Source organism: Eublepharis macularius, chromosome 2 (assembly GCF_028583425.1).
Source record: "Eublepharis macularius isolate TG4126 chromosome 2, MPM_Emac_v1.0, whole genome shotgun sequence".
Taxonomy (NCBI): Eukaryota; Metazoa; Chordata; class Lepidosauria; order Squamata; family Eublepharidae; genus Eublepharis; species Eublepharis macularius.
Window position 1 is genome coordinate 49,790,893 of NC_072791.1, and position 26,762 is coordinate 49,817,654.

The window sequence follows — 26,762 nt, forward strand, 5'->3', positions numbered from 1 at the left end:
TATTAGCAAAGAGTAATCATCTGCAGGGTCAGAATGAAAGAAGCATCGAAGGATTCATTCTGCCCTAATTACGGTTTCACCTATACATATTATGCAAAGCTAATATTTAAAGTATTTGCCAAAATTAACTTCCCCAACATGTTCCATTGCAAGTGCAGAGAATTGCAGCAGCTTTTTGTGCCTTGGTGCTTTTGTATGCTATAATAATGTGTAATTATGGGTTTGCAGCAAATGCTGTGTGATTTGTTTAATCTGACAGTTTGAAAAGACATCCTTGAATAGGTGGAAATTTTTTCCCCCTTTTTAAATGAACGTCTGTTTCACAAACCCAAGCATTGCTGTTCTTCTTTTTGCATTTCCCCACAGGACTGGTTTTCATGGTTTCTTGCTAATATCCTAAAAGACATTTTATTAATGCTGTATGTTATTTGGCTTGGATAAGTTAAGCACTTTGTCTCCCCTCCCCTCCCCCCATACACACTTTAAAATTATATTCAAGGGACATTCCTGTAAATCTTGAATAAACTAAATGAGATAATTAATAAAAACATCTTAGATTAATTACAGCGTTCACAAGTCTGATGGCTTTGTAGTTGTTACTATCAGCAAGAAAACAGTGCTAACCATTTTTTATCCTACAGCATCTGTTGCTGCTGGCATTGCAAATAGTTATTAAGGGAAGTTGTCGCTTAGGTGGTTGGGGTGAGAAATGAGAACCAACACTGGAGCAGTCATAATGGGGCTCTGGCGCCTCAGCCTTCCCTCATTCCCATGTTCTTTGTGCTCTTTGCTTTAAGCCACTTAACATACGGCTGTTCTAGTCCAAGAGAATTATGATTTCTGCTGCCCAGTAATGGTCATCTTCTGGTTGATCCTTGGAACTCTAGCAAGAATAGCTAGACACAAAGACTCTCACCATTCAGCACCCCAGTCCCCCGGGCAGACATTTCATTGGCCATATGGATAGATTCCAAGTTTGTGTAAGTGGGCTTGGTTTTCAGTTAATATGAAAACAAAAGCTTTTTAAAAGAGAGATGATTCTTTGCAAGATGCTGGTTTTATGCATTCCCAGAAAGAGCTTTAAGGTAAGGATTGGAGAGAAATTAGTTCAAGGCATTTCCATTTAATTGAATAGATCATAGGATACATAAGCTGGGGAGCCAGACAGTGGCATTTTCTTTACGGTTTTGTCATCTAAGGTCCTATCACTCCATCTCCCTGTGTCTGGTTTCCTTCCAGCCTCTTTTTTCATCTTATCTTTCACAATAGTTTTCAGGAGAAGAAAACACTTCCTTGTTCTGTATGTTTGTAGCACTGTGCTTAAAGTATATAAGCTATAAAGACCAGGATGATAGATTTTTTTTTAAAAAAAAAATCTGCTTCAAGAGTTTAGCTACCCTGTTGTCTTTCTGCAAAGTGGCAGCTTGTTAAGTAACAAATAGAAGAGGGAGAGCTTTGGTGGGTATACTTATTGAAGCTTATTTGAAGCTTCATGTCGCTTCTTCCAGCTGAGTACTCCTTGAAACCCCAAAATACACGTCAAGAACTCTTTGAAACCCAGTAACAAGAATAATATTTAATCCCCTGGAGCAATCAGCATGTGAAGCTCGCAAAGTTAATATTAGTAGGAAAGAAAGATCCATAGCCACTGGGCTAGCCCTACCTACCCTTTCCAGTAAAGAACAGTAAACTATCCATTACAATTTCACATATACATTTTACAAATTGAACTGGGGGGAGAGAGGGTGAAACTAATTTACACTGTCCCACTTAGATCCTAAAATGTCTTGGATCATCCCTGAGCAGTAAAATTCCATTTGTTTTTTCATTTGATTCTATGCCGTCCTCTGTATGGGTTCTGCACCTGTGAAAAAAACAGCTTGCAAACATTCTAGAGCTCTCTAGTCAAGTAATTGGCACAATGATACTCATTTAAGAAAGAGGAGAGTTATGACAGTCTGTGCATGCATTTAGCAGAGGAGCAATATCAGGAATGCACAAACCCTTTTTGACAGAGGGCTTTGTGTATGTCTGCTTTCTGTATATGTTACAAAAATGTGTGTGTGCCATTTTGGGCTACCATTCTAATATATCCTCTCCAAGGTAATGAAAACATACTATTTATGAAAAACCTTATAATTCAGAGAACATCAAACTTTAATTTGTCTGAGTTTTAAGGTAGACATTACAAACTTTGACTTTTTAAAAAAGTGTTTGACAGAGTCAGACTTCTGAACAAACTTGATATAAGAGAATGGGTTCTCTCCTATATTATTAACTAGTTAAATGGAGGAAGGAGGAACAAATGAAGCCTTTTTACAATGAAGAGCTGTGCAGTTCCCCAGAGATCTGTATTGGAACTGATGCATGAATAAATGATCTGGAATTGGAGATAAGCAATGAAGTGGCCAAATTTACAGCTGATACCAGATTTTTTTAAGATGATGAAAAATGGGGGGATTGAGAAGAGCTCCCAAAATAACTCCCCAAATTGGATGAGTGGGCAACAGTATAGTAAATGAAGTTCACTGTAAATATAAATGATGCACTGCAGATCCCGTTAATGCATCATGCTTTTTGAATGGAAGAGGTGTTCTGCTGATGAAGATTCTTTGTGCTAGCAGAGATTTATTTATTTTTAAAAAATATTTATATGTCACCTTTCCACCCAAATAGGCTCCTCAAGGTGGTAAACAACAGATATTAAAACGTTTAAAATATTAAAATAATATTTAAAACATATAAAAATACAATAAAAGTATATAGTAGACACAAACGCACATAACCAGAGAGGAAGGCCAATAAAAGTTTACTGAGGGTACACCAAATGAAACAAGTCTTCACCTGCTGGCAGAAGACAATGACAGAAGGAGACAGGTGACTCTCACTGGGGAGGGAGTTCCAGTTTTTATACCATGACCAACAAGGCCCTTTCCTGGATTGCCACTCATCCGGCTTCAAATGGCAAGAGCACTCAAAGTAAGGCCTTCAAAGATGACCAGAGTGGATGGAATCTGCACCAAGAGCCTGGCCAGGGGAGGGGGTCCGCATTAAGAGCAAGGTATTGAGGAATTTCTTGTGGCCTCCAAGAACATGAAAGGTTTCTTGCCACTTAGAATATCATTTATGAAGAACTCTGCAGATATAGTGGTGGGTGGAAAAGTAAGTTTTCTTAGCCATTGTTATGATCATGGAGAAGTCACTAAGATGGGCTCTATCTTACATTCATCCAGCTAAAATTTAAGAATTTATCTACTGTTGCCCTTGCTGTTTTATTGTCCTAAAGAGCCAAGTTGTTTAACAGGCTCTTACATACAGAAGAGGGTTGTGTTCACAGCCCGTACCATTTCCCCGCTCTATAAGGTACCAGGCATTCACATCTTCAATGTTTACTAGAAACTTAATTGAACATTTCTGCCAGTCTAAGAGGGGTATTCCCTGACCTGGATAATCCAGGCTAGTACTTGGATGAGAGACCACCAAGGAAGACCAGAGTTGCTATGCAGAGGCAGGCAATGGCAAACGTCTTCTGTTAATCTCTTCACTTGAAAACCCTATGGGGTCACCATAAGTCTACTACAATTTGACAGCACTTTATACACACAAGAGGCGTATAATATCACCTATATAGCAACTTAATCCCATTCTCTTTAATTCACACATTCATAGTAGATTGCTGTATGCAGCTTGTGTCATTCCTCTGTTGACATAGTGACAGGTCTCTTTCTCATTTTTCCTTAAATAATAATACTGGCATGGTCAGCTTCGTAAGTGCCCCATAGAATTTCTTCACTAGCTCCTCTTGTGTTAATGATTCCAGAAAAACTTGTTCAATCTGTGTAAGATCTCATTTTATGTTGAACTTCCTGCCCAAATCCAGTATAAAATCCCTTAATTGCATATATTAGTACCCAAAGACCTCTGCTGGGTTACATTTTTCTTTTGCTTCATCAAGGAGCATAATTGATTGGGTACCTCTGAAATCTGTTAACTTGGACAAACCATGTCTTATGCACAAACTGAAATTGCCAATTCTCCTAGCCACTCCAAAGGCAGGACGATGAATAATTGATTCCTTTGGGGGAAATCAGTTCAGCCCCACCCCTGCCCCCCTTATAATAAAACAGTATAAATATTAATCTGGTCTGCGTCCCAGGCTGTGCATCAGGTATCTTCCCTTAGCCTTAACAATCAGACTCCAAATCTTACTTCTTTATAGTATGTCTGAATTCTGAATTGAAGCACCTTATTTCCTATTCTTGGGCTTCGTAGTTCTAAATAAATGTATTAATTTTTGCCTGAATTTTATTGAGAAATTTAATAGTGTTGCTAAGAGTGATATTAAGAAATGCAAATATATTCCTGGGTAACATTTTCATCTTCATCACTGCTTCTTTTCTAAGATATGAGATTTTAAAATTTACCCGATTTTTGAGACCAGATTCTGCTTTCAATAATATACATTACAAAGTATCCAATAGTATATTTTTATAAAGATGTAAATCCCCAGATATTTATATTTCACATCAGCTTTTTGCCTGTTAGTGAAGTAATTTCTGCAATTATTGGTATTTTGGTATACCTATAAAATTTATTGTATCATGTCAGAAGTTTAATAACTCCATAGATTAATTTTATAATTGCTCTAAATAGGCTTTACATATAATCTTATGGGTGCAATCTGTAGGAATGTTTGACTTGAGATTGTATTCATTGTGTGAATTTTCTTTTTTTTCATATACACTGTTTTATTATAACAAAGCAACTTGTATACTTTTAATGTTTAAAACTGAGCATCTTTTCTAGTGAAAAAAAATTGAAAAAGCAAAACAAAGAACAAAATTAGCATTGGAGAATGTCAGTTCTAAATAAGATCCTACAGATTCTATTGATTCTCCATCAAGTGGCAGGGCTCAAAAGTCATCATTAGGAGAGAATTAAAAGTGTCATCTTAAACTGTAAGGATGTTTGTTTAGACATCACAGTTAAACATGACAAAGGAGAAGTCATGTTTTGTCAAAATGCCCACTTAACCAACTCCAACATCTGAAACCCACCCTTGCTTAGGCTCTGTGTACTCCTTTCTTCAGCTTTTTTTCATTTTTTTAAAACAAGAAAGTAGATGGATACATGTTGGTAAATGCTAACTGCCCATATTTGCATAGCAACACAGTGTAATCTCCAGGCCTAAAATACAGAGAGAAGCTAGATTCTATGTGCTGCTACACAGGATCCTAGTGAATTTTCTGAGTCTTGTGGTTTTACCTGATATTAAGCAGTACATTGGCATAGTTGCCTGTTCTGTTAGACTGTATGTGCAACATGAGCATTACAATCTATTGTTGATGCCGCGTTCTGCACAATTATTCTTTGAAATTACCGCATTGTGTCCAGAAATATCCTTTGTCCTTTTTAAACTGTTTAATTTTCTTTACTTCCTTATGAGAGTATGTATTATACCTAGAAAAACAGTATTTTTTCCACTATAACATTTCTTCAGTGCATTTTTATCTCACTATTTCTCTAAGGAGCTCAAAGTGGCATACATGGTCTGCCCCTCCTCCATTTCATACCCACAAGTTCTCCGTGAGACAGTAAGTGCGATTGGCGCAAGGTCTATCAAGCTTCCATGGCACAATGGAGATTTGAATGTAGGTCCCCCAGATCCTAGTCCATTGCTCTAACCACTGTATATGTTACCTGTAAGTCTATATGCCTATCATGCTGTCCCTTCAGAACTTGTTGAAATGTTGGCTTTTATTGTGTAATTCAAATTATTCCCCTTTATTTTACAGTGAAATCTCATATTCAGCAAGGATTGATCTCTGTGGCAGCTCGTACAGTAATAACACATCTGGTAAACCATTTGGGCCATTATCCAATGTGTGGGGGACCTGCTATGCTCACAAGTCAAGTATGTGAAAATAATGACAATCCTTACAGTGAAAGCCCTGAGCTTTCTCCAGAACTTTTTGAGAATCCCAACCTCCAGTTTTTCGTGCTAAACAATACGACGTTAGTTTCATGTATACAAATACGTGCAGAAGAGGACATGCCTGGAGGGGGATTGTCTGCTGGACTTGTATCAGCTAATTCAAATGTTAGAATTATAGTGCGTGATCTATCTGGCAAATATTCGTGGGATTCAGCCATTCTCTATGGACCTCCACCTCTCTGTAGCTTATCTGAGCCAACTTCTTTTGTCCTCTCATTACCCCATCAAGAGAAACCAGAAGATACTTCAGAACCTGCTACATATGTAGAAGAACTATGTGTAAAAGATGGACTAGCCCTCCAGGTGAAGAGGAGATTTAGAGAAACAGTACCAACATGGGACACAATTAGGGATGAAGAAGATGCCCTTGATGAGCTCTTGCAGTATATAGGCATCACTAGCCCTGAGTGCTTGCAGAGGACAGGTATATCTCTCAATGTTCCTGCTCCACAGCCTATCTGTGTCTCAGAGAAGCAGGAAAATGATGTAATCAATGCAATCCTTAAACAACACACAGAAGAAAGAGATTTTGTTGAAAAGCACTTCAATGACTTAAATACAAAAGCTATGGAGCAGGAAGAACCAACCCCACAAAAACCCTATTCGGCATTTTACTATTGTAGATTACTTCTCAGTATTCTGGGAATGAATTCTTGGGATAAAAGGTAATAAGACACTATTACTTTGCTATTAAATACAGCTATTTTTTCATCTGTCATTCAGAACAAATCTAGGTATCTGTTTTCAGTGGCACATGGTTGCCACTGGAAACAGGAGCCCCACTTCTGTTCCCTGACAGTCCAATACAAAACATTACACTACTGATATGCGTATTTCCATACCCATACAACAGTTATACCAAATATCATTATATGTTAACTCCTGTCATGCATTTGTATTATGAGGCATTACTGGGGAGGGGAAAAAAAGGAGAGACTGGGCTGCTGTTCCTGGCATCAGCCACAACTTTCCCATAATGACTTGTTCTGGCCCATGTTTATTATAAAACTCTTCTTAATGTCGTTAAATGCTGACAATTCTAAATTGGGCCAATTTATAGTTGAAAATGTTGACTAGTTTGTGCATACCAAAAAGAGTGAAGGATGGCTTTTCTGCCATTTTTATCTCATCCTAGGGAGGGCAGGAATGAGATCTGGTCTGTTTGATTGTTTTGTATTGCACTGATTTCCTGGTCAGAGAAAGACTGTCCTTTCCTCCTTTCCTCTTTGTACTTGGTCCAAACTCCCATATAGATGCATCCGCTTTCCCTTGTATTCAGAAATACCATCAGTTTGAACTGTTCCTTGTGGACAGTATTTTTGTTTGATTGTACAGTCTGTTATAGATCAACATGCACATATGTAAAAGATAAGAACAGTAAGCAAATCAGTCTCTGAGTATTATCATAACACAGAATAAGCATATCCAAGTATGTCATTTGTTTCTGCTGTTATCTCTTGTAATCTGTCCAATGAAACCATTTTACAATGGGAATTATGTTCCCATTTTACAATTATTTACTTATAGGCACAGTATCCAAAATGGAAGTAGGTGTCTTATTACCCATATTGGATACTTAATTCACCAACATTTCCTCAAATGCAGTGGTGATGATAAGAAGGAATTAGATCTCAGTTTTTGTAACATATCTTCACTTTTACTTCCATACTGAAATTTAATTTTGTCAGAGCAGTTTGTTTTTCTGTATTTGTGTTGTTCTTAGAAGATACTCCTTTAACATGTTTTATGAGCAGTGACATAAGTACAAATAATATGGAAGATAGTTATGTTACTATAACATAATTTGGCTTTTAAAATTCTATAGCTTATCTTGTAGAACATCTAGGTGTTGCTTTACTCTGCTGTATTGCAGCTCACAGTTCAGAGTTTTGTTTTGCCCCCCACCCCTTTTTCTATCTTTTTTTCTTTTTTGCATTTGCTCTTTTGGCTGGCATGGAAGTACCTTTTTATCACTAAGCAGTTATCGTCTGGCCTACTAAAGAGCAGGTTTTATGTGCTCCAAAGGGAGTCCTGTTTAGCCCACAAGATTAAATGGGAAGAAGTGGAATGAAGTGGGGATTATGTTCAAGGCACTAACAAGGATGCAGAAGACCACCTGGGATAAAAAATAACTATATGTATATATTATTTTAAAAAGATCTATTCTTCTTTGATATAGAAAAAGGTCTTACAAAAGGCAGGAAGACCGTAGGAGATTACATGAATGGAATTGAAAATGTGTTGTTGTGCTGTCCTATATCTGTCATTGCACAGGTGATGAAAATGTTTGTTAAATTTCCTTATTTAGGAGAAGCTTTCATCTCCTGAAAAAAAATGAAAAGCTTCTTCGAGAACTGAGAAATTTGGACTCGAGACAATGGCAAGTTATGTGTTTATAATCAAGCTTTTAAATCTGTGTTGATCACTTCTACTTTGCCACATCTGTTTAAAGCAAAGGTGCTTGTGACTAGCGTGCAAATTTTGCCCATCTCCGTGGAAAATAGTGGGATTTGCCTCTAAATAATTGTCTTTAGAATTGAGGTACCAGCTCCTGTAGATAATTTTAATTCAGTTAAATTACTGGGGGGGGGGGGGGGTTACACAACAAGACTGTGAAAAGCGATTATTCTTTAGCTACAGTTGCAAATCATTGCTCAAGCCACCAGTGCTTTAAGAACAAGGCTGGCTGCAGGTGAGGTTTCCTGAGAGAAAATATAACTATTTGCTCTGAAAAATCAGAGAAAAGAATCTTCCCCTAGAAGATTTTCTTTTCAAGTCAAAATGTCGTGTGTTTCTTCATAGGTTAAGAACTTGCTTTTGTTAGTCTGTGTACCAATTGACACATGAGATGTCTCCATGTAATATGCTCAGAAACATTTAGTACAGATGATCAAAGAGAGAGAAACTATTTCTTATTTCCATTTATACTATGTGGATTAATGTCAAGCTAAGAAATTCAGAGACAGGACTCGTCTGTTCCTGCACTTTACCCTTATGTTTGTATTAGGAAGAGTCTAAATAATATCTGCACATAGTTTATAGCTTATTTATTGATCTGAATTTTAACCAACAGTCATAGAGAGGCAATTATTTTTGAACCAAGATTTTTAAGACATGTCGATAGACAGCTGCAGAAGACTTTCCTGATATGTGTATCTCCAGCAAAAAAAAATACAGGGGGACAGGAACAAGCAAATGCAACAATAAAAACACCAGACAAAGAACCTTTGAGATGTATTTACACGGTCAAAGTTAGAGCCCTTTTTCTGTTTGTGTATCTCATTCTTTAATGACTTCAGAGTACATTCTTATGTAATTGCAGTTATGTGTCTTACAGCCGAGAGACGCACAAAATTGCTGTATTTTATGTTGCTGAGGGACAAGAGGATAAACACTCCATCCTCACTAATACCGGAGGAAGTCAAGCCTACGAGGATTTTGTAGCAGGCCTTGGTTGGGAGGTATCTTTTCAGACTGTATTTTCTTAATTCAAGTTCGCTTTGTATTACCATAATAGTAGCAATTACTAAGGAATTCAAGGACCATTGTGTCCTGATAGATTTTAAGGTATTTCTGTTTGTGAGGTGGTGCCATGCTTCTTTCACAGACTGTAGAGCTTATAGGCAAGCAAGAAGTTATAGGTTCCATCCACTTCCTGAAATGGTCTTCCTCCTTGCCACCTGTGAAATTTAAAATTTAAAAATTTACATAGTGATCTGTGTTTTCTTCTCTAGCCCACCATTTCTCTTAAATCCCTGCATTTGCTTGATTGATGGGAAGTGACTTAAGTGTGAGGTCTTCATCTTAACCTTTAAAGCCTTCAGTAGACTGAGACCAGTATATCTACAGGACCGCCTCTCATCCTGTGTTCCCCGGAGGACACTCATTTCAAGGGACAAACATCTCTTGGTGGTCTCTGGCCCCAAAAAGGTCCACCTTGCCTCAAACAGGACCAGGGCCTTCTCGGCCCTGGATCATGCCTGGTGGAACTCTCTGTCTGTGAAGACCCAGTCCCAGCAAGAATTGTTATCTTTCTGCCAGGCCTGTAAGACAGAGATGGTTTGCCAGGCATATGGTGGTTGAGGCAGGTCAGCCATGAAACCAGACTCCTGCCATGGAGGGGAGGCTGAATTTGCCCCCTGTTCTGTTAACATCAAGTAATTGGCCATCCGCCTCCACGGATTACTGTTTGGATCATGCATTGTGTGCTTCTGTCTGTTAGAAATAATACTGTATTTATTGACGTTTTTATCTGGTTTTAAATTAACATGTTTATGTATTTTATATATGTATTCCGCTCTGAGCCTGTTTGTAGGAAGAGCAGATTAAAAATACAATAAATAGTAATAATTAAATGGTTTTCTATCACTGGAATAAATAAGGTTTTTTCCATAGGAAGATGTGCTAGTGCACGTTACGCTTTTAAGACCATGATGTTGGCTTCTGTTTCTTAGGTGAACCTAACAAACCATTGTGGTTTTATGGGAGGATTGCAAAAAAACAAAAGTACTGGACTGACCACTCCATATTTTGCTACCTCTACTGTGGAAGTAATGTTTCATGTATCAACTAGAATGCCTTCTGATTCAGATGACTCCTTGACAAAAAAGGTGGGTGCTTTGAAATGACTGTCCTTTAGGGTGGTGATAAATCTAGGCAGTAAAGAACAAATAATTCCTTTAAACGTTTGAGATTTTATTAAGCTTTGAACTGATTATACCTTTGAGTGAATCTTGCCTCAGTTCTTTGCCATAGATAAACATTTTTATTGCACTGAATTTCTTGGTACTTCTAAATAAGAGAAATAACAGCTATGGTAGTCTGATAATAAATTATAAGGAAGCATAATGCCAGGAAGAAACTCTGTTACAGAGATTCTAAATGTTTTTGCTGAGTCTGCTTAGGTAGATACTGTAATAATTACATGGAATCTTGGCTTTCCACTCCCTTTTTCTGTGCCCTGTGCATACATGCACATATTAATGCACCTCTTGCTCTATATATAAATTCCTAATTTAAGTATATCGATTTATTTACTGCAGTTAATATAATCAATAGTGTAACCCTTTCCCTAGCTATTGGCAAGGGGATATAAGAATACTGTTGCTTGTTCTATTTATTTCACAGTGGCTCTTGCAGTTAGTCAAGTTGGACTATCTTCCTCTGAGCCCCATCCAGGTTCTTCCCCAATCTACTCAATCTATAATAGCAGTGGACACTGAGCAGACAAAGAGCAGAAGCTCAGACAGCCCAAGCTCAGTACACCCTCACCATTTGTGGATTCATAATTCACAACTTTGTCTATGGTCTGATCAGGGGATGTAGTCTGCAGCCCAGCCTGGTTTTATAAAGTGCCAGCCTTGTCATCATTATATCATTAAGTTTTGCAAGAAAAGTGTGCCAGCACTTGCCTCCCAGTATTCATGGATTTTACCATTCATGGGGATCCCAAGAACAGATCCTCTGTGAATGGTGAGGTTCCTGTTGTACTTTGAATTCCATAGCAATGCACAATCTCCTACATGGATGGAGTTCAGCAAGTAAACCATATTTATTGGCACAGGTAAACATTCTGCCCACCAGGCAGTATGATGTATGTGCAGCCCCAGACATACCTGCTTCCAAACTGTCCCTAATCAACCTTCAGACTCACCAGTATGTGAACACTGACTTCCTACAGAGTGGCCATTAAGTGTGCCCTTCACACAGTATTCACTTAATTTTTATTTTTCAAAAGTATAAAATATAACATTAAACATTTAAATATGTTAGTTTTGATAATTACATGTATTTGTAGGCAACATGTCATCAGTAATAGCTTTCTTACTGCTGATTTAAGAATAAACTGTTTGCACCATTGGTATTTTTTTTTCTTTTTAAAATTTAATAAATTCCACATTAGGGATAATAAGTTGAGGCCTGGAACATTTGCCCTATTACGAATGAACAATTGGCTATCATTAGACGGTTCCCCCTCTATTCTGTACATATATCTTCAGATGTGCTAATCCATTGAACAGACATTAATGAGCACTGGTTGAAGTGTAATATTGGAGGAAGTGAGGCCGGTTGACCTCAGCATGGAGTTTAATACATGTAATTAAATTAGATCGCCGACAGTTAGTACAGAGAAATAGCTATGCCTCTGGCAAGCTTCAATTATTGATGATTTTTTGGTCTATGTTCAACCTGTAGATGATTCTCAGTATTATTATTTAAGACTTTGGCTACAATCCTAAGAATAGTGTCCTGGGAATAAGCCCTACTGGAATAAAATGGTACTTACTTCTGAGGAGACTTGCTTAGGATTGCTCCCTTTGTGCTTTAAAATTTCTCACCAATATCTTGAAAACTTCTGTAAAACTGCTGAATATTTCAAACTGTCCAACCTAGGCATCATTTCATAAAGAGTACTTAGTAGCTGTAATCAAAAGATTAAGAATATAGCAGAAGACTGCGTGCATTTCATTCCTCAAGTGGTTGTGCAAAGCTTTGTGTATAGGCTATTATAAGTGGCACTAGATATCTTGATCTTTTCTTCACATAATCAACTTTTATATAGGCTCCTTTGTACATATTACAGCTCATCCCTGCAGAGCCTGAATCGGCATAAAGATCACACTTTCTGCACCAGCTTTTCTTGCAGTAGGAAAGCCTGAACTGCTTGGGGGGTGGGGGGTGGGGAATCAAAGCACAGTTCAGTAGCTAAGTGTCCTTAAATCTCATTGAAATAAATGGAACTTAACCTATTTAAGGCTGCAATTAAGCCATTAAGGCTGAATCTACAAAGCAGGGGGAAACCCCATGTTTTCAGAAACATCTAATTGGGGGGGAGGGGTGGAATCCCAAACTGCTGAAGTGATATGTGCTTTTGCACTGACATTGCAAACTGAAAAGAAAACAAGATCTCACAACTGTTGCAAGATCTTAACCATTATTTGTGTGTTGTTGTTATTTGGCGATTCCCCCTCTCCCATGAATTCCTTGTATTATGATGATAATAATAATAATAATAACAACAACAACAACGTTCGATTTATATACTGGTCTTCAGGACGACTTAACACCCACTCAGAGTGGTTTACAAGTATGTTATTATCTCCAAACTGTCTCCTGATTATTAGGCTCTAAGATTAACTCTGGAATAGGGAACTCTGCGTTTCGGGAATCCAATTAGGGTAAAATACCCAAATCGAGCGTGATCCAGAAAGCTTCAGAATTTCCTAATCGGGGCCAGCTGGCCCTGATTCGGAAATCTCGAAGCATTCAAAATGCTTCAGGAAGCTTCAGGGGACCCGGGGGGTTAGATTTAAAGGGCCCTTTTGCAAGCGGCAGGGCCCTTTAAACCTAACCATTCCCTCCCACCCTTTCCTCCCCACCCACCCCCCACTTACCTGGCACCGGCAGAAGGGAAGACTGGCACTCTCTGCCAGCTGGCCCCGCCGGCCGCAGCAGCAGCAGGAAAGAAGGCCCTTTCTGCCAACCCAAATCTTTTCGGATTGCACACCCCTACTCTGCAATATGGCCTTTGGTATCCTACATATTTTAAATAAAAGCACATATATATCCGCACTTTTGTGATGTTCAGAATCCAGTTTCTTTTAAAATATGAGTTTATAAACTTTGGGGTTTGAATAAAAATATATATTGGCTCTTTCCTTCTGGGTCAGTCCTTTGTTCGCCTTAGTCTGAGTAAATATTCTTCACAACAGACAAGTGAATATCTTGCACATGTAGAACAGCCATCTCAGGAGCCAGTTTTGTGTAGTGGTTAAGAGCGACTGGACTCTAATCTGGAGAACCGGGTTTGATTCCGTACTCCTCTGCTTGAAGCCATCTAGGTGACCTTGAGTCAGTCACAGATTTCCGGCACTCTCTCAGCCCCACGCACCTCTCAGGGTGATTGTTGTGAGGATAATAATAACATACTTTGTAAACTGCTGTGAGTGGGTGTTATGTTGTCCTGAAGGGCAGTATAAATCAAATTTGTGGTGGTGGTGGTTCTAACAGCACAGGCAACCGTTCTGAGATTCAGCAACTAAAACTACATACAATATTTCATATGTGGGCACACCACAGCTCTATACAAGGGCATTATTATAGTGGCCATTTTATACTCAATTCCTTTCTTAATAATCCCAACATGGAGTTTGTCTTTTTCTCCACTGCTGTAGTCAGAGTTGACATTTTCATCAAGTATCCACATCTAGTATCCACTAGATTAAAGCAAAGTTTTTGACTGAATGGATTATGTAAAGTTATGGAGAGTGTTAAAAGAAATGGGGGTGCCACAACATCTGATTGTTTTGATGTGCAACATGTACTCTGGACAGGAGGCTACTGTCAGGACAGAATATGGGGGGAAAGAATGGTTTCCAGTTGGCAAAGGTGTCAGACAAGGGTGCATATTATCTCCTTACCTGTTCAACCTCTATGCAGAGTATATCTCAAGGAAAGCTGAATTAGATCTAGAAGAAGGTGGTGTGAAAATTGGTGGAAGGAATATTAACAATTTGAGACATGCATATGATACCACGTTACTGACAGAAAATAGTGAAGACTTGAAACGACTACTGTTAAGCACAACCTGGTGCCTTGAGTGTCCCTCTAGCCAATCACAATGAGAAAGACATGCCAGGAATCCTGTTGATTGAAGCAATATAGATTGTTTAATTAAACAATGGAGGAGCAATTACACAGGAGTAGAAGGTCTCCTTGTGTCCAAAGCTCATCAGAACTACAATAGCAGTGCAAAGCAATTAATACTTTTTGGCTAATAATAATATTTGTTATCTTATTGGCTCACAGAATACAGGGGTCCCCCATTGGCATAGAAAGGGGACCTCCCATCTTGACACAAATGTCTAGGGGTACTTTGATTGGAAGAAGCAACTTAGGTCAGCCGCATAATTGGAGAAATTGCAAGATTGCAATTTCCTATCTGTCCTTGGCATTATCTCGAGGAAGAACATCTTCCTCCTTTCTCTCACACATCTCTTCTTATGGGCCTATTCCGGCCCCCTCCTTTTTGCCAATGTTACTTTCAACAGCGGCGCCCTGAAGTTGCTGAAGTCGCTTCTTTGCAACCTTGGGGCTTGCAAGGAGCTGGGTTCGGTGGCTGGAAAGGAATGTGCCCCCAGTTCTGCAGTTTCTCTCTTTCCCAGCCTTGAGAGTTGTTGCTAATTCTGGCTGACCTAATTTGCAACATTTTGCATTAACAGTTCTTACAAAGAGCTTTTTGTATTAGAACCATACAGAATCATACAGCCGGTGTGTGACAGGTGCATCTCTATCATATAGCAAGCATTGTACTGTTAATTCTCAGTTCTCACAGTGATTAACATGTTTAACATACATTCTTCTTTGGTCCTTTGTTTCAAGTGTCATTTTCTTGCAAGTTGCGTTACAAATACTACAATAGATCCTGGGCATAGTAAAAGTGCATATAATACTGAAAGGCACAGAAATGGTATATAAAATCTCTTTCATTAAATCCATATTCCATACTACTGATGAGGGTTAAAAGAGAAAGCGCCAAAGCAGAATTACATCTGAATATCAAGAAGACAAAAGTAATGACTACTGAGGAATTAACACAGTTTTAAAGTTGACAATGAAGAAATTGAAATGGTTCAAAACTTTCTATTCCTTGTCTCAATCATCAACCAAAAGAGAAACTGCAATGAAGAAATCAGAAGATTGAGACTTAGAAGAGTAGCTGTGAGGGAGCTAGAAAAGAACCTTAAAGATAAAGATGTCTCTCTGGGAACCAAGGGCAAGATAATCCAGACGATGGTATTCCCCATTACTATGGATAGATGTATACGTCGGATGGTGAAGAAAGCTGACAGGAAGACAATTGATTCATATGAAATGTGGTGCAGGAGGAGAGTTTTGTGGATACCATGGACAGCCAAAAAGACAAATGGTGCTAGATAACATCAAGCCTGAATTCTCCCTAGAAACTTAAATGACAAAACTAAGGTGTCACAAACCCTTGTCTCGGGCTTTGGCTGACCTTCCCCTACCCTGAGATAAAACTTCTCCTCTCTAAGCCTATGAAGCTGAATACTAGGCTGGGAAGCTTTAAGTAGCATGGTTGATGTTAAGCTTCAACTTTCTTTCTTGTCCCACCTTTCAGTACATATAAGTAGTACGGTTACCCAGCCAAGTCCAAATAGGGGAAAGATCAGGGGTTTGCGCTTCCCTTAAACAGAAACTGACACAAGGCTTGGGGAGATTCAAAGTGTAACAGAAGGTTTATTTACAAGTAGGTAACATAAAAAGGCAGGTAGGCAGGTATTTGAACTGAAGTAACAAAGTTTTTTGTACAGAAACCTCACTGGTGTGAGGCACAAAACACTTGGTATGATTCTAAGTTGCTGGCTTCTTTGAGAGATGTTGATGTTATTAGTCTTAAAGACGTTAAAGTGAGTTCTTTCAGAGGTTGCCACTGCTTCACAAATGCTCCACTTTTAACACACAGACATAGCACGAGTTCCCCTCCTCTCCAGACCTCAGGGTACTCCACTGAGTCAAACCTTTACAAGATACTGAGCAGACATTATAGTTATGAGCTATAACCCTGTTCCTGGTGCCGAAGGGGAGACTCCTTTCTACCCACTTCCTTGGCCCACTATAATTCCCTGATCTCTTGAGTCTACACAGGAGTTAGTACTGTCTTTCCCACTTTAGTCCAAGGACTAAAAGTGCTTCAGGAACGTACTGATTTCACTTTTAAGGGAAGTCCTTCCCTTCCTTCCTCACATACATGTCCGGCAAGCTCAGCATTTGAAGCTGAGCCTGTCACATAAGGCTATCATACTTTGGTCACATCATGAGAAGACAAGATTCTGTGGAAAAGTCAATAATACTTGGAAAAGTGGAAGGTAGTAGGAAAAGAGGAAGACCTAAAATGAGATGGCTTGACTCAATAAAAGAAGCCACGTCCTCCAGTTTTCAGGATCTGAGCAAGTCTGTTAACAATAGGACATTTTGGAGGTCTTTCATTCCATAGGGTAGCCATAGGTTGGAGGCAACTTGACAGCACATAACATACACACATCCACTACATGCCCAGGATGTGTTTCAATCTCAGTCTCAGCTAGGTCAGACCCCATCACCATAACAGACCCCATCACATATATTTAAAGTCCAGATTTTTTGCTCCAGTGTGCATCACCTTACACTTACCGATGATGAACTTCATTTATCCCATCATTGCCTACTCACTCAATTTAGAGAGATCCTTCTGTAGTTTCAGAATCAGCATTGGATTACATCATCCTGAATAATTTAATATCACATTATTCCAAATAATTTATAAAACAAATTATTTAGTGAGTTTGTTCCCTTTCTCGCTGCCTCCCTCATGTCTTATGCTACATATGTCCCCTGGCTTTGGGTGGAGGGGGCAGGAATGCCAGGATGATTGGCAGCCATCAGCACCTTCTGCTGATGCATCAGGGGACTCCAACCCATTGCTTCCACATCTTCACTGGTCTCCTTTCTTTAATCATACAAGCAGGCGAAAAGGCAATGACTCCATCATAAACAAACCCAGTTCTGCTAACCTTGAACTTCATGCAGGGATTGTGAAGTTGAGGAGACAGTGGCATGGCTCCTACCATTACCTTATCACATCACTGAGCAGAGTTTGAAGTCTTCCTCCAAAAGATCAGCAACATGTTGGGAAAAAGCTGTAGCATAAAGTTGAATGTTGAACTTTTTCCTGCTTAACGGTTGGATCCAAGCCAGTATATCAGAAAAAAATCAGTAGCAGAAATCAGGTGGAAAAAATCTTAACTTAGCTTCTGTCTGAATCCACTCTTGAATCAAATGCTAAATGTATGAAGATGATTAAGAGGTTGGAACACCTTTTCTGTAAGGAAAGATTGAAGCATCTGAGGCTTTCCAGTTTAGAAAAAAGAAACCTCAAGTTGGGGGGTGGGCATGATAGAGGTTTATAAAATTATGTATGTGGTGGAGAAAGTGAATGGAGAGCCTCTTCTCCATCTCCCATATTATTAGAAATTGAAGGCATCCAATGAAGTTGAAGGGCAACAGATGCAGGACAGACAAAAGGAAATACACCTTTTATTCAAGAAGTAATTAAATTGTGGGATTTGCTGTCAGAGGATATAGTGATGGCCATGAGAACAGACAGCTTTACAAGGTGTTTAGAGAGAATTGTGTAGGATAGGCCCATTAGAAGCTGCGACACACGGTGAATAAAAAGAATCTCCAAAAGTTAGAAGCAGCATGCCTCTGAATGCCAGTGCTAGGAGGCTGCATCAAGGAAAGACCTTGATCTCTATGCCCTACTTGTTGGCCTTCCAGGCCACTGTCTGAAGAAGGATGCTGGACTAAATGGACCACTAATCTGATCCAGCTGGGTTCGTTCTCATGTTCTTACTCCCCCTAGCATAAGCAGAGCTCTGCTGACAGCAGAGACAGAACACACTAATTCTCTACCTCTCCACTGCAGCCTTCCAACCCACATGATCCATATGTAATCCACAACACACACATCCTGGACCTGGAAATAAAGCTTCCCATGATCAGAAATTACTGCTGTCAAGAGCAGAAAGCCAGGAAGATTGGAGGTCTTAGTGTGGACCTCATGCGGTCTTTGCATTGCATCCTACCTAATACCTAGTTCCCATGATACCATTGATAAGACTCCTTATTCAGTTATGGACAGATGCTATCTGTAAGATGATGATGTGACTGAGGGTCAGGTTTTTGGCTTGTGAGAGGCTCAGTTCTGTATAGGAAAAAGAATTTTAAACAGCTCCTTAATCAAGTAACAGTATGAATTAAGGATTATAGGAATACTGCTCAGAAGTTTTCATTGCCAGGGAACTTCTGTGGAACAAGTGAAATAAAAATACATGAAATTGGCTGTGAGCATGTGCAGAATTTTTTCCCATTCTTCTTGAATATCTATAACTGATCCATGCTTATTTGAAATGAAGATTTGTGTCAGCTCTTCTGGCTTCCAGTTAAACTTGAGTGTGTAAGCTTCTTTCTTTTAATATTCCTTTTTTGGCTCGGTAAGTATGGCAGTTTTACTTATAGGTTCTTTCAAGGGAGTGTATAATTGATTTTCTAGGCAGAATGTGAAATGAGGATTGCTTAGAATGTCAGAGAAAGATCTGGAAGATCCGCAGATGCTCGCTGGGTGAACTTGGGCTGTCATCCTAACCTACCTGGCGTTGTTTTTTAATATAAAATGTAAGGAACAGTTATGTTGTAGGGTTACATCCAAGTTGGATGGGTGGGAAATTATAACCAAAAAAGTGTTTTCCCCTAGCAAGAATAATTTAATAAAGAACACACATGTAATTATAAACATTTTTAAGAATGTAAATTAAAAGTGACACCAAGCATTTTTTGTGCACATCCATATTTGACACCGCTGACCTGGGTTTATCGATAGTGTGAGAAGACAGGCACTCTGTAGATGACAACTGCTTAAACAAATAATACCTCTGAGGATTGGTGAATGCACTTTATAATAGTCAGAATTTTTTCCCAAAAGTATTGGACAAGTTCAGAATGCTAGTTTCTTGTTTCTTTTAACAGAGAAGATTATTAACAATGTTTACTTGAAGTGTTTTTATGTCATTGTACCCAAAGGTGAATGATAATTATCTTAGAAATGGAAATAAAATTTAAAAAAATGTCTTCCTGCTGATCCTGTCATTGCTGATGAACAATGAGGGCAATTACGGGTTAAAACTGACCTACAAAAAAACCTAATTCTCGTAATTAACACAATGCTCTGATACACACTTATACAATTATTATTGACAACTCTAAAGTGCTAGTGCAAATATACTCAGTGCAAATTTATAACCAGCATATCATTTACAAAAATAGTTCAAATTCATAATGTTAGCAAACGCTCAATTACCCCAATAAATACTTATACAATCAATTGCAGTAAATAGAACAATAATTTAGGGTATACAAAATTCTTCAATAAATACATAATAATACATTGAAAAGTGAAAAAATCAAGCTGTATATGTACAATTCACAAGAGCGGGTGGTGGAGGTGAATGATACTTCTCCCCTGTGGTCCACTAAAATGTCCAAATAACGTGATGTCGTTTCATTCCAAACGATCCATTTTATTTCCACAGGTACATCAAGATGTCACACTCCAGTAAAGATCTCCTCCTGGGTGTTTGCAAATCCACCTGCATCGAAGTTATACCGGAGGAACCCCACTGCACAGGATCAGCGTGGGTGTTCCCAAAAATCCCAATAGGGTTATTCACCAGCTTATTGACTGAGGAAAGGACTTGGTTAGGAACACTGCTGGCTGAAAATGAAAAATGAGAAATTTCCCCTGAGAAAGTGGTAACAAAACAGGAGAGTAGCAAGCATCCTGTCAGGATTTTTGGGAACACCCACGCTGATCCTGTGCAGTGGAGTTCCTCTAGTACAGCTTCGATGCAAGTGGATTTGCAGACTCCCAGGAGATGATCTTTACTGGAGTGTGACATCTTGGTGTACCTGTGGAAATAAAACGGACCATTTGGAATGAAACATCATGTTATTTGGACATTTTAGTGGACCACAGGGGAGGAGTATCATTCATCTCCACCACCCGCTCTTGTGAATTGTACATACACAGCTTGATTTTTCCACTTTTTGATGTATTATTGTGTATTTATTGAAGAATTTTGTATACTCTAAATTATTCTAACTATTTGCTGCAATTGATTGTGTAAGTATTTATTGGGGTTATTGAGCTTTTGCCAACATGATAGAATATAGTTTGGTAAATGATATTCCGGTTATGAATTTGCACTGAGTATATTTGCACTAGCACTTTAAATTAGAGTAGTCAATAATAATTGTATAAGTGTGTATCAGAGTATTGTGTTAATTACGGGAATTAGGTTTTTTGTAGATCCTGTCATTGCAGCATCAAGATTCTCTTTCAGATACTATACTAATTCAGTAATTTATTTTCTACCAGTTTCCTTGAAAGTATGACGTTTTAATAAAGCTGTTAAATAGCAAATAATGTGATTGAGCTAGAAGAAGAAAATATCCAGAAGTACTTTTTTATAACTGACAATATCTTAGTTTAAAATGAAGTGCAGAATTTATGAATTACTAGCTTGATACCCATGCTTTGTTGTGATATCTAACTACTTTAAATCTAGTTATAATACTTATGGGTATGTATCATTTTTTGGTTTGTGGGTTTTTTTGTTGGTTTTGTAGTATAATAGCATAGTACCCAAGCTTCGCAAAGGTGTTTGAATAAAGCGAAGCGTGTTATCCTTACTCAGGAGTCTTGTACTGTCTTCAACATGTCTGCAGTTTACCTGCATTTTACCTCAAAACACAGAGTTCATTGTTGGTCTTCTGTGCAGACGCACATGGGACTGTGCTTGTGCAGGCCTATCAGCTGGAGGATTTCTTAGCTAAAATTTCCACTAGAGGGCGCTCAACGCCTCCCGGAGCGCAGGTGTGGCTGTTTTCCCGCCTAAACAGCCTGTATCTGGGAGGCACAGTGCCCTTTGCCCTCAGTTCTTCTTCTGCCACCACTGTGAGAGGTTTGATAGACTCTGACTCGGGCTGGAACCCAAAGCGCCAGTCGGAACCAAGATCGCCTATGCCTCACCTGCTTGGACCTGATGCTTGAAATCGAGGGAGTCATCCAGGCCAGTGGATTCTAGAGCATCGTCCAGGCCTACGGACTCGACACTGGCACAGGTTCAACCCTCAGAACCGACATCTGAACCCGCTCTTTTGGAACCACCTAGGAAGAACTAGATGGACTAGATGGTCTGTATGGCCCCTTCCAACTCTATGATTCTATGATTCTATGAAAAGAGCAAAGACTAAGCATCTGACTGGAATGGAACTGAGCAGAGCCCGTTCGAGGAAAGAGGGTGCCTCAGACAAAGAGGCTTGTGTTCTCCCGAGGACCCCTTCACCGCGGTCCCAATCCTCCTCAGTGACATTCTCTATGGAAGAGGGTGAATTTGTGCAGGAACAGTCATTCAAAAGAAGCAGGCACCACTGTTACTCTGAGCGGTCCTACTCCCATGGTTATTCCCCACAGAACTTCTCAGATGTGGACATTGGAGAGCCCTTCTATACCAACTCTGCCTTCTCACAGATGTCTTATTCAGAATTTGAGAGGAGACCACATTCTATCCTGGACTCGGCTATATCCTTCCAGCTCCAGGACCCTGACCTTGACCCCTATGAGAGGGAGGTTATCCCCAGCTGGCCATCAGACCCTTCCCTGGATGAAGCCCTGAGTGAGATGGGCAAAACCTCCCCTACCAATGATTTTAGGTCCTACTCTGAACTGCTTCAGAGGATGGCTAAGGCCTTGGAAATTGGTATTACATCACTGGAGACCAAGCCGAAAGACAAGATCCTTCAGTATTTATACTCTGGATCTACATCGAATGTCACATTTCCTGTGATTGAAGGGTTTGTTGACTTTATGAATTCTCTCTGTGAGAAGCCAGCCTCTAACCCGTCTACTACGAAGAAGATGGAGACACTGTATAGGATCAGGGATGACTCCTGCCCCTTTCTTTCTATGCATCCCCCCCTCCTCCTTAGTGATGGAGGGAATGCAATCACACCTGCACCAAGGCTCGCACTCTATGCCTTCTGACAAGGAGGGAATAAAGTTGGATGCCATAGGGAGGAAAATATATGTTTCTGTGGCCCTGAGCGTTAAGGTTGCTAACTACTTAGCGATGATGGGCGCCTATCAGATATTTCTCTGGGGAAACGTGTCCGCCTTCCACAAGAAGCTTCCCGATGAGCAGAAACCATTGGCTAAGGTCATCAGGGAGGAGGCACTATGGTTAGCAAGACACCAGATTAATGCAGGGAGGAGCACTAATGATGCGGCGACTAGAGCCCTGACATCGGCAGTCATCCTGCGGAGGCACACCTGGTTGCAGTTGACAGATCTACTGGTTGAAACCAGGAACAAGGTGGAAGACCTTCCATTTGAAGGAAAATCCCTCTTCTCAGAGAAGACAGATTATTATCTCTCCCAAAAGAGAAAGGACAGACTTATGGCCAAGTCCTATGGAGTCCTTCCATCAACCCAGCAGGGAGCCGGGAAGCCCCCATATAGGCAGCAGCACTACTACCGGGCCAAACAATACCATTATCAGCCCTACCACTCCTATGTGTATCCTTAGAGTCGCCCATATCAGGCGGGTCAAGGGGGCCCTCCTAAAAGGAAGTACAACTACCAGTCTAGATTGGGGTCGCAGTCACAGCCCGCGAAGGATCAGCAGCAGAATGTTCAGAAGCAATTCTGACTAGGCCAGGTCTCTGGACCAATGTTTGGGGACCGGATCAGTAATTATTTCTCTGAGTGGTGTCTTGTCACCACAGATGTTTGGGTTCTTGATATTGTTAAATACGGTTATAAAATTAAGTTCTTCTACTTACCGTGTTGGCATTTTCCTGGTAGGGTGGATCAGGATCCACGACTGGACAAGATCATCGGTGTTTCTACTCGAACTTCTTCCTAGTGGAGAAGAAAGATTGTGGTTTTAGTCCCATCTTAGATATCAGGGACCTGACTAAGTTGATTGAAGTGCAAAAGTTCAGAATGACCGCTCTTAACGTGGTGCTGACTCTTTTGCCCCCGGGTTCTTGGTTTGCAGTGATCGAACTGAAGGATGCCTATTTCCATATAGCCATCCATCCCTCCCATAGGAGGTACCTCAGGTTTACTTGTGGGAATGATGTCTACAAATATTGGGTGCTCCCCTTCGGGCTTTCTACGACTCGGAGGGTTTTCACCAAATGCATGGCAGTAGTGGTGGCCCATTTGAGGACTTTGGGATGTTCAATTTATCCATATTTGGATGACTGGCTGCTTTCGGCCACATCGGAAAGGGACCTGGTCAGACAGGTGGAGTTAACTTTGGACACCTGCGCCAGGCTGGGCCTTGCAGTTAACCACAAGAAATCCAGAGTGCAACCCTCCAAACAGATTTAGTTCATAGGTGCTGTCCTGGAAATCTCTTTGGACTTTCTCGTTGAGTGGGTGGTAAAAATTAAAGGGATTATTAGGATGTTTTTTAGAAATAGGTTTCAGTCGGCTAGGCAGATTCAAACCTTGTTGGGCCTCATGGCATCTACCACAGCAGTGATGCTGCTGGCACGACTGCATATGAGACATGCTCAACTGTGGTTTATTTCCATTTATCATGCCTCAAAACACAGCCAGGAGAAGAAATTTAGCATCCCAAGGCCAATCCTTAGAAGTTTGGGATGGTGGTTGAAAAATGACAACTTGCTCCATGGAGTACCCTTTGGGTCTACCTGCACAGACATAACCATTACTATGGATGCATCTGTGGCTGGCTGGGGTTTGCACTGCAAAAAGCTTAAGCCCATGGCAACTCTCCCTACATATTAATGTCCTTGAATTGAGGGCAATTTCGTTTTGCCTTAATGTCCTTCTCAGATACGGTAGTAAACAAAAATGTGCAAATTCTGACAGACAACAGCACAGCTATGTTCTGTGTGAACAAGCAAGGGGGAACGACCTCTCGCCATTTGCGTCTGGAAGCAATAAGGTTATGGGAGTGGGCTGTGGAACACGGTGTGCACATCCACACAGTCCATATCCTGGGTGTAGAAAACACTGGCGCGAACAGGTTAAGTAGAATAGGGTCTGACCCCCACAAGTGGTCTATCAGGTACCACTACATAGGACCAGTGTTCTCAGAGTGGGGCACACCAGAGGTAGACCTCTTTGCTACCAGGGCAAACAAGAAAGCCCCCATTTGCTCCAGAGGGAGTTTAGAAGCAGGCTCTGTAGGGGATGCCTTCAGATCACCTCGTCCGGGAGTCTCTTCTATGCCTTTCCCCCCTAATACCATTAATCCCCAGGATGATGAGCAAAATGCAGGCAGACGGGATGACAGCCATAGTGGTGACGCCCTTTTGGCCAAGACAACCCTGATTTCATCAGTTGTACCAGATGTCAAACCAGACTTTCCAGCATCTTCCCGAGGAGATGGATCTGATCTTGTGTCACGGTATACGTCACCATGCTGTAAACAAACTCAGACTGACTGTGTGGCTGCAGACTGTAGGTCTGTTGTCTGCTAAAGTGGCTGATGTTACATTGAATGCCAAGAGACTATCCACCAAGCAATCTTACCACTACAAGTGGGAAAAGTTTGTGGCTTGGGCGGGGGGAAAGGGTCATATGAGAACTGGTCTCCTTGCAATAGAATGATTTATGGTGGAATTAGCTAGCAAGGAGAATGGTTATGCAAGAGGCTGGTAACCGCAGGGATCTGTCACCAGTTTCTCCCAGGTCCCTTCCTAAAATTGCAAACGAGGCTGGTTCTTAAAGTACAACAATAACTTTTATTAAGAACAAAATGACATGCACATACACTCGCAATTACGGGGTAAAAATACTCTCACACACACACACACACACACACATACAGAGTCCTAGGAAGCTTAGTCAGAAATTGGGAATGGAGAGAGAGGGAGCTAATATATCTACCTATCCTGAAAAGGGGGTCCAGTCCGCGGGAGAAGAGAGTAGTTTCAAATGCCGGCGTCCTTGGCTAGGAGAGCAAGAGGCTCAGGCAAACTTCAAGGAAACAGCGCTTGTGGATCCGGAAGCGTGTACAATGAGAGAGAGGCTTAGGAAAGTGACCCTAAGGGAGCAGCCCTTGGACTCAGGAAGCGTGCATGATTTGAATGAGGCCAGGGCCCTTCCTTTATAGGTAAAATGTGCCCTGAGGTGGAAGAGCCCACCTAGCTGTTAGAACAAAGACTCCAACGGTCGGTTCCTGGGTTTGATTGGTCGCTGCCGGGGTGTGTGAAAGCAAATGCAAAACATGTTCTAGCACTGCACAAAAGGGATAGTTTGTTAGTGAATTCCACTGGAGCTAAGTTGATGGTTTTTAGGTGGGGACTGTACTTTCCTAGGAACAACTGTATATACTTATGAATGTCATTTGATTAGCTCCTCAATCAAGGACAGGACATCTCATCACAGAAGAAGGGAAAGGCATGTGTTAAGTGGGGATGACTGCGAGACTTTTGTTGCACTGGGCACCTTTGGGGCTGGAAGGATAGTAAATCCAATTGCCTCTTAATCACTCTGCATTCCTGTGCAGCATTCCATGCATGCCAGGTTCTCCCGGGTGGGGCTCAGCAACTGTTAGAGGCTCTCTAGTGGCAAAACCGCAGCCATTTTAACTCTAGAAGCCTGAACATCTTTAATATCACAAGCAGCCATATATAAAACTGCTATTAAAATGGCAGAGGCCGGGCTGACTGCTTACAAGGGGATCGATCCTTTCACCTGCCCTTTGGCCTCGGTGTTAGATTTCCTTCTAGAATTGAAAGGCATGGGACTTTCTGTTTCATCAGTGAAAGTTTATTTGGCGGCTATATCAGCCTTCCATAAGCCTGTTGATAATAAGACAGTCTTTGCACACTACACCTCAACGTTGTTAATTAAGGAGCTACTAAATTTCTTTCCGCCCGCAGGGAAGGTAGTCCCTCAGTGGTCCCTACAGCTAGTCTTAACCAAGTTAATGTCAAGACCCTTTGAACCCTTGGCCACATGTGGGTTGAGGGAACTGTCTATGAAGGTGACGCTACTGGCGGTGACTTCTGCCAGAAGGGTTAGCGAGATAGCAGCCCTGCCAGCAGATGAACAATTCCTTAAAATACACACCGAGAAGGTGGTCTTATGGCCAAGATTAGATTT

At 40.5% G+C, this 26,762-nt stretch overlaps 1 protein-coding gene across 7 annotated transcripts in view; it reads left to right on the forward strand.

The window, feature by feature from the left end:
- The window catches only part of RALGAPA1 (Ral GTPase activating protein catalytic subunit alpha 1), a 190,947-nt gene that overhangs the window by 123,282 nt on the left and 40,903 nt on the right, over positions 1 to 26,762 (forward strand). For 5 of the 7 annotated variants that reach the window (XM_054972958.1, XM_054972961.1, XM_054972965.1 and 2 more), the window contains 4 exons: positions 5,796 to 6,660; positions 8,304 to 8,375; positions 9,333 to 9,456; positions 10,450 to 10,605. In XM_054972958.1, the coding sequence (XP_054828933.1) occupies positions 5,796 to 6,660; positions 8,304 to 8,375; positions 9,333 to 9,456; positions 10,450 to 10,605 (1,217 nt within the window). Of the gene's footprint in view, positions 1 to 5,795; positions 6,661 to 8,303; positions 8,376 to 9,317; positions 9,457 to 10,449; positions 10,606 to 26,762 lie in introns of all 7 variants that reach the window. The other 2 variants (XM_054972960.1, XM_054972963.1) reach the window with 1 other exon arrangement.